The sequence below is a fragment of the Poecilia reticulata genome, linkage group LG5 (genome assembly GCF_000633615.1).
Source record: "Poecilia reticulata strain Guanapo linkage group LG5, Guppy_female_1.0+MT, whole genome shotgun sequence".
Taxonomy (NCBI): domain Eukaryota; kingdom Metazoa; phylum Chordata; class Actinopteri; order Cyprinodontiformes; family Poeciliidae; genus Poecilia; species Poecilia reticulata.
In genome coordinates, this window is record NC_024335.1 from 27,133,198 (window position 1) to 27,140,892 (window position 7,695).

Sequence of the window (7,695 nt, forward strand, 5' to 3'; positions counted from 1 at the left end):
TTCTAGTTAAGTGAGTTCAGGTCAGGGTGTGGCGGGGGAAATTACTCCAAAACTAATGGTTATTTACAATCATTTCCAGAGTTACCAATGGGAGAAATTATGACTTCTAATAGGGTCAGTTTGGTTTTTGATGGGCTTCTTCCCCTGGTCAGTGAACTCATCATTTGAAAACTGCTTTTTGAATTTTCTCAAGTCATTTCTGTCAGATCTGGAGAATTTAAGTGTCACAAAAAAGAAGAAATTTCATCCATCCATTCAGTTTTTGTCCTTGCTTTCAAAGTTTTAAAACAGGAAGGTGAATGAATACTTTTACATTTTTTTAAACCTTCCTACCATGAAGGTTTACATTAGAGCAGAATCTAATGTACATAATTAATGCATCTTAATTATGTACATTAGAAGTTTGTATGACTCTGCAGTCACATTTTAAAGCAATATGTAACGATACTTTAAAACAAAGATCAACCTTATCATATTTTAACACCTACTTGATTTTCTGCTTTTATTTTGTTGGTTTGGGTGTCAGTTTGAAGATCTGTAATCGGCTTGTTGCCCTTAAATAAATGATCTGAGTCTCAGACTACCTGGTAGTCTCAGGCTGCTCCTAAATTAAAGAGAGAATCACAGCTTCACAATCACAACTCAACACAGTCCACACTGGCTCATATTGAAATGATTTCTATCCCAGAGGCTGCAGCCAGCCAGGAATTAGAAAAGCCGTTTAAGTAGCTTGAAAACACGTGTCAGCTCCTGATTGTGCTGAATGTGCTGATTGTGTCTCTCCTTGTCTCTCTTGCCTATTATCTGCTTCTCTGCTCATCCGCGTCATATGCACACTTGCGCCACGCTCTTGTGCACATCACAAGGAAAAATGCTCAGCATCTGCTGTGGTAATCATTGGCCCAATCTGCCTTTTAAACGCACTCTCAGTAAAATCTGTCCTGGCTTTGGGTTCACTACGGCGTTAAGTCATATGATGCTGTCTAAAATTGTGACTTACTTCTGCTTTTTGCATTTTAACTAATGGATGTGATTTACCAAGTTTCTTGTTTTTGTGTCATGGCTTAATGTTCGAAATGATGTGAGATGTTTGTGTTGCACAGGAGTTGAACCCTCATGAAATTCATCAGGTCAAAATGAACTGGCTCTGCTTGGTTCAACTGAGTTATTGAACTGCTTTGAAAGGGGCAGTATTATGCAAAATTAACCTTTTTTAGCTTTGCATCATGTTATAATGCTATAAAGTTATATATGTTATACCATTTTATAGGACAATCAAGGAGCTATGTTAACTTCAATTATAAAAATGCTATATATATANGGGGGGGGGGGGGTGATATAAATAGGGCATGGTTTTATTTCTCTCTCATAAACATGTAGATTGATTAGGGTCATTTTCTGCTAGCCTGCTTCCATCCACCCAAGCCTTTCCCTCCATTAGTGATGAAAACCTAGATTTATTGCCACGTCTGTCACTTCTGCACCATATTTCACAGGCCCGCCGCGTGGCTGTTTCTATGTAGATGAGCACTGGGGGAAAAAGGCATATTAAAGGTGTGTGTCTTTGTGTCCACAGGAGCGCGTACAGGTTGCCAATGGGATTCTGTCAATCAGTCGGCTAACCCTGTCCGACACCGGAATGTACCAGTGTGTGGCTGGGAATAAGCACGGCGAGGTGTACTCCAACGCAGAGCTCCGAGTCATAGGTGAGGCTCAGCGTCTTTGTGGCCTAGAGAGAAACAAGCTATGATACGGGGAACAACTGTGATAGTTATAATGTGTAATATTTTTTTTTAAAAAGTAAACAAAATAATCTATAAAATGTATTTATCGATTACATTTATTTTATGCAGACAGAACAAGCAACCAAATGAAAGTAGCTGCGTTTCCATTTCAAATGTTCGCAAATCTTCGTTGATATGCTGCTAATATAAAAAAAACACAATTTCACAATTGAAAGAATAAGTTAGGTTAAAATCATATGTGAATACGCTTGTTCACATGTTAAGTCATTAAAAATCATTTCAGCGACGGATGTAAACAGTACACGAGATATATTATATTCATAATTCATTCATGGCATTAGTATTCATAATCCATCAGCCAAGCAGAGGAGATGTCAGCATTTTATTGAGGAGTTGGAACGACAAGCCCCGCCTACTTGGGCCTATTTGTGGCATTTTGGGGAAATTGTAGTTGACAATTTTATGGATTCAACATGTTTCAATAACATAATTTTTATGAACTGTGTGATGCTGTGAGAGTTCAGGTGGAGCCAGCTGCACATTGTCCAGAAAAAACAGAACAAACCATCATCCTCCCACCACTTCCTGTCATCTCCTTCAGCATTTTCACCAGTAGTAACATTTGGTTGTTGATCATGACTCATGTGATTCGACAAAAGTTTTTCCATTGCAGTTTTGCAAACTATAACTATTTTGATATGACCAAAAAAACCATCTCATTCAAACTCAAAACCTTTTATTGAAAAACGTGAGTCTGAGCAAATTTATCTTTGTAATTTCAATTTGTGCAATTTTGTGGTTAATGAAGCACAGCTAGTGTATGGCCGTCCTGCTGCAATGAAAAAAAAAATATTCTAGACATCTTCATCAAACTTTCCCTCGTCTATAATGCAGTTTGATTTGTCTCCCTCCCTGTACGCCTTTTGACCACTAATTGAAAAGCATTAATTATAAGATGAATGTGTCTGACTGACGGTGATCATCAGATTTGTTCTGCTGAGAAGTCTTGACCCATCTGCCTTGTCAAGATTTTCAGTCTTCAATCTCAGTCTCTGTTCCTCCTTCAGACTTCAACATCCAGATGATGTTCATGCAAAACTCTCTGGTCAAAGGAAACAACTACTGAGTGGTTTGAGATGGTAGCGTAGCTACAAATCAGACTTAAAACAAAGGGGGAGAATCACATGCTGTCTGACAGAGAATAATACTAATAAACCAACATCAAACTCCACATCAGATGTCTGATTGCTAATTATGCAATCTCATCTCTTTGAATTACCCATGGTGGGAAATTCTGCTTCTTAATGAGCTCATTTTGAAAAAAAAAAAAAAACAGCCCGCAGTGTGACGTGTTTAACAGGAGATAAGTGGTCAGAGATAAATTAGACAAAAGAAAGTCTTCAAAGAGATGGTTTAACAGATGATTGTTGCAATTCTCTTCTATCAGCTGTTGCCCCAGATTTTTCTCACAATCAACTGAAGAGTCAGATGCTGGTGAAAGTGGGAGGAGACATCCTCATCGAGTGCAAGCCCAAGATGTCTCCTTGGGGCGTGATCTCATGGCGGAAGGGCAGCGAACCCCTGGAGGGGAGCAGCAGGTAAAACAACGTTTCACGCGGTTTGGTCGCTTCTGTCTCTCTGCCAGAACTGCTGGAGATTTCCCCTCATATGTGGTCATTACCATTAGTAAGGTCGAGATTCTTGAAGTACTCTTCAAGAATCTCAGCCAGGCAACAACAAATTGTGTGGATCTGTGTTTGAACAAAATGAAGATGGCCTAACAGATGAACATGAAGCTGCTTAGGGTTGCAAAGTGGAAGGAAAGCATTTCTATCCATTCTGTTCAACCCCTCAAGTTACCTTGTAGAACAACTTTTCTCCATGATTACAGATACAACTCTTTAACATCAGTTCTCAGGTAACTCCACAGATTCTCAGTTGGATATAAATCTGGACTGGGTTGGTCTAACTCTTCAAGATGCTTTGATTGAAACTGTTCTGTAGAGTTTGGCTGATGGTCCATCTTGAAGGTAAAGCTGCAGTTTTAAGTCTTTTGCTGCTTCTAACAGAATTTCCACCAGGAAGTGTCCATCTTGCTATCAGACACCATCAGTTTCTCCTGTCTCCTATAAAGAAATGCATCCTCTACAGGAAAATGTTGCTGCCTCCATGTTTTACTGAGGGAATGATAAGTTTAGGTTCAATGTTAGTTTTTTGCTGCTACATGGCTTATGACTTCTTATGCCTTTGTTTCAACACTTTCCAACTCTTCCATAAAAGTTAGATTGGTGTGGTGCACAGCTGATACTTGTCTAGTGAAAAGAGTGACATACCTGAGCTGTAGATCTGTGCAGCTCCTCCAGGCTTAAGGCATCCATACTTGGGCATCCATTGTGTGGAAGTTGGTGTGTAGTCAAAGTGGGTTCAAAGTGGGTAACTGACAGACGTCTACGCATAGGTACATTTTTACGATCATGCACTCAGTATGGGAACTGTGTTCACATCCAGCTGTTTTGTATGTGACACAGACCTGATGAGGGCGAGTCGGTACAATCAACCAGACTGCCACTTTGCACCAATAACAGTTGTGCAGTAGAGAAGAAACGGTGCTAGATGACCAATTAACTAAACAAACTTGCATGTTTCCATTAGTACTGTGAGAATGAAAGAAATTTGCCATGAGAAATGTAGGAAATCGGTACTTTCACCTATGAAATCTCAACCGTCTGTGGTTCAAACACTCACTGCTCATCCCCCTTGCTCAAAGAATATATACAGTATGTCCTTGTATGTACCAAGGGCCTCTTGATTTATTTTCAGATTAAAGGCTCTCTCATACTCAGGTCTACTTCCCCATGGAGGTCTGTGTGTATTCAAGGTAGAATCAATGAGTACTCAAAGCAGATGTCCACCAGACATGCCTGTGCATAGGCCAATCTTTATGACCATGTACTCAGTGTTGCACAGTAAGCTTGTTTGCAGGAACAGTGTTCACATCAAACTACTTAGTATGCCACACCGAGGTGATAAGGTTATTAGTTGGAACCATCTTGAGGACAAAATGTAGGAAATCAGTTTACTCAACAATAAAATCTCAGCCATCCATGGATAGTGAGAGCCTTATTGCTGTGCATGTCCATTTGATGAGTTTAGCCTAACATACTTTTCGTATGTTAGGATGTTGTGTTGAACAGTGCAGAGAGATGTTCAAACATAATACATTTGCTGGTCTTCGCAGTGTTGTTTGTTCATGGTTTCCTCTAACAACAAAACTTTTAAATTCAGTCCCAATCTTTAGGAATTAGGTGACTTCTGAATGTGATTATTTGCACTGTATTTTATTGAGGGGTATCAAATACTAATAGTTTATACTATTTATTGTTTTCTCCACTACCTGAAGACCCTGAATTTCTTTGTTTGAAACCATTCCAGTGTAAGCTGCAGGTCAAATCCTGACAAGGATTTCATATTTACTTTATTCTGAAAATGTAAACATGCCATCCTGACCCAAATACCTTTGTTTCTCAGTACTGCCTGGAAATACTGTCAATAAAAACTATAAAACAGAACGAGTTGAAAATGTCAGTAATGGTGGAGCCAAAGTTGGAATGAATGTCTGGTAGCTGTTCATGGATCATATAACTGGTATGAAGGGAACAGTGTTACTAATACATCACTATCACTTTCTACACACACTACACAGAACGCCGTCAAATGTCACACTTGTAGACTAATTGGACAAACTGTCACACATTCACCTGTATCACTGCAAAGAAGAAAAGTGCTGACCTGGAGTTCTATGACCACAATGAGAGAGCAATGCAGTGTTCCCTCTCAGTCTGGACCAGTTCATTTTCTGTTGCACTCACAAAAGAGAAGCAATGTTAATCAAAGGTTACTGATGTGCAATCAATACAACAGTCCTGTTCTGATCTGCACTAGGACTTTTCTGTGTGTAGTTTTATGTTTTCTCCTTACATGCATGAGTTTCCTGACCACACTGTAGCTGCAGCTTTTTACTGCTTTGGACGGGCAGAGAAAACAAAGGGATAGAAATACAAAGTTTGTAAAATTAACTACATAAGGTGAGGGTTTTGCCAATAGAGAAGTTAATGTAGCAAAGTTATGAATGGGCTCTTTACCAGCTGGTATGATGCTATAATTGAAACCAGAAGTTTACATACACTGAATAAAAAGACGCATGCACCTTTTTTCTGTCTGAAGTTAAATCAGAGTTAAGGCTTGTTTTAGGTAAGTTAGAAAATAAGTTCTGCCTACTAAATACCATAATAATGAGAGAACATGTGAGAGATGTATTTATTAATATCTTAAAAATCAGAAGTTTATAGGTGGTCTAATAAATTAAGCCAGTTACTTTCCTGTTTTTACAAGTTCTCTTAGAAGGAAGAGTCCCTTTAATATTACCACATTACCTTCTCAGTAAACTGTTTTGTGTTTTATACAATCATTCTAGATCTTAAAATTCCAATATTGCGATGACAGAGATATGAATTACTTTGCTGAGTTATTTTGATATAAGTTTCCAAACCAGGATTTGAAGGTAAGTTAGAGATACTGTGCAGGTGTTTTAAATTCATATACCCAAGGTACATTTCAAAATGATTTAGTGAAATGTAACACAAGATATATTACAAAATCAATAGGAGGTTGAAATGCCAACGCAGCCAGGGAACAACAAAGCAATATTTTTTTATCTTTTTCATCGCTACAGAAAAGCTGTGCACCAGTGACCACCGTGTTGTTGGTTTAGCAAGCAGAGTTCTTTAATAGGAGTAGTTTTGAAATTGTAATATGGCACCTTTTTTGAATTGCTGTGTAATGCCTAAACTTAACTTGTGGGGTGTTTTCAAAGAGTCTAGCAGTGCATTTTGAAATGCAGGGAAATTCTTCATTCTATCTCCAGAGGGATTCCAATGCTCTCCTCACATGCGGTAGCAGCCGGCTGAGAGGAAGAGAACAGCGTGAGGCCTAACTGAGTAATGGATAATGGGATCCACTGTGTTTTATCAGCAGCTCTTTGGTGGGGGCCAAACAGACCAGCTGCTGAGTAAATTCAAAGTGCTAATCAAGTAGTTTTCACCTCAGTGGGGAGGGTGGAGGCTCCAGAAATCAAATGAGTCCACTCCTGACACGCTGCCAAGCTTCAGAGGAGCAGAGGGCGATCCCACAGTCCGACCTTGCGTGACCTCGGCGATGTGATTGTCTGCTTCACGTAACGTTGGAGCGTGTCTGCCTGGGTGAAGTGTGAAGTCTGGCCCTGAAGCATCACTGCTGGCAGGGGGGGGTCACCCAGTGGGTGTCAGCACCCGAGCGCGGCTTCGTTCCGACAGCAGGGCTGTGTGCTCAGCGTCTTGCCAAGGTTTTGCATATACACAAAGCAGTGTTGTTGCTTGTCAAACAAAAGTGGAAGGGGGATTTGCATAGTGGTTTCGCTCCTGGTGCCCTTCAGTTGCCCTGTGCCACTTCAATCACGCTGCACTCAGACCTTTTTGAATCTGTTGATTTGAGTTTATTGTTCAGAGTGATTTCAAATGTCTGGGACTGGAGTGTTAAACAGCCGTCGCGACAGAGTGATTAACCAATCAGAGTTGTTGGTAATGGTGCTTTGGTGGAATTTATTTTCATCAAATTCATCTGCGTCTTGCATTTTTTGTCTTCTGTTAATATATTGTTGGAAAAGTCTTAAAAAGCTCAGAATTTATTATTATTCGTAGCTGAATACTATGAATAATTTTATTATTCAAAATTACAAAAAATATTTGTAATTCCACATCTAATTCCCTGTTATGTTGTAACAGCATCCATCCATCCATCCATCCATCCATCCATCCATCCATACATACATACATACATACATACATACATACATACATACATACATACATACATACATACATACATACATACATACATACATACATACATACAT

General features: G+C 39.4%; 1 protein-coding gene across 2 annotated transcripts in view; it reads left to right on the forward strand.

Annotated features, from left to right (window-relative positions):
* cntn4 (contactin 4) overlaps positions 1-7,695 on the forward strand; it is a 246,126-nt gene that overhangs the window by 171,829 nt on the left and 66,602 nt on the right. For both annotated transcript variants that reach the window (XM_008410160.2, XM_017304953.1), the window contains exons 10-11: positions 1,577-1,706; positions 3,193-3,343. In XM_008410160.2, the coding sequence (XP_008408382.1) occupies positions 1,577-1,706; positions 3,193-3,343 (281 nt within the window). The remainder of the gene's footprint in view (positions 1-1,576; positions 1,707-3,192; positions 3,344-7,695) is intronic.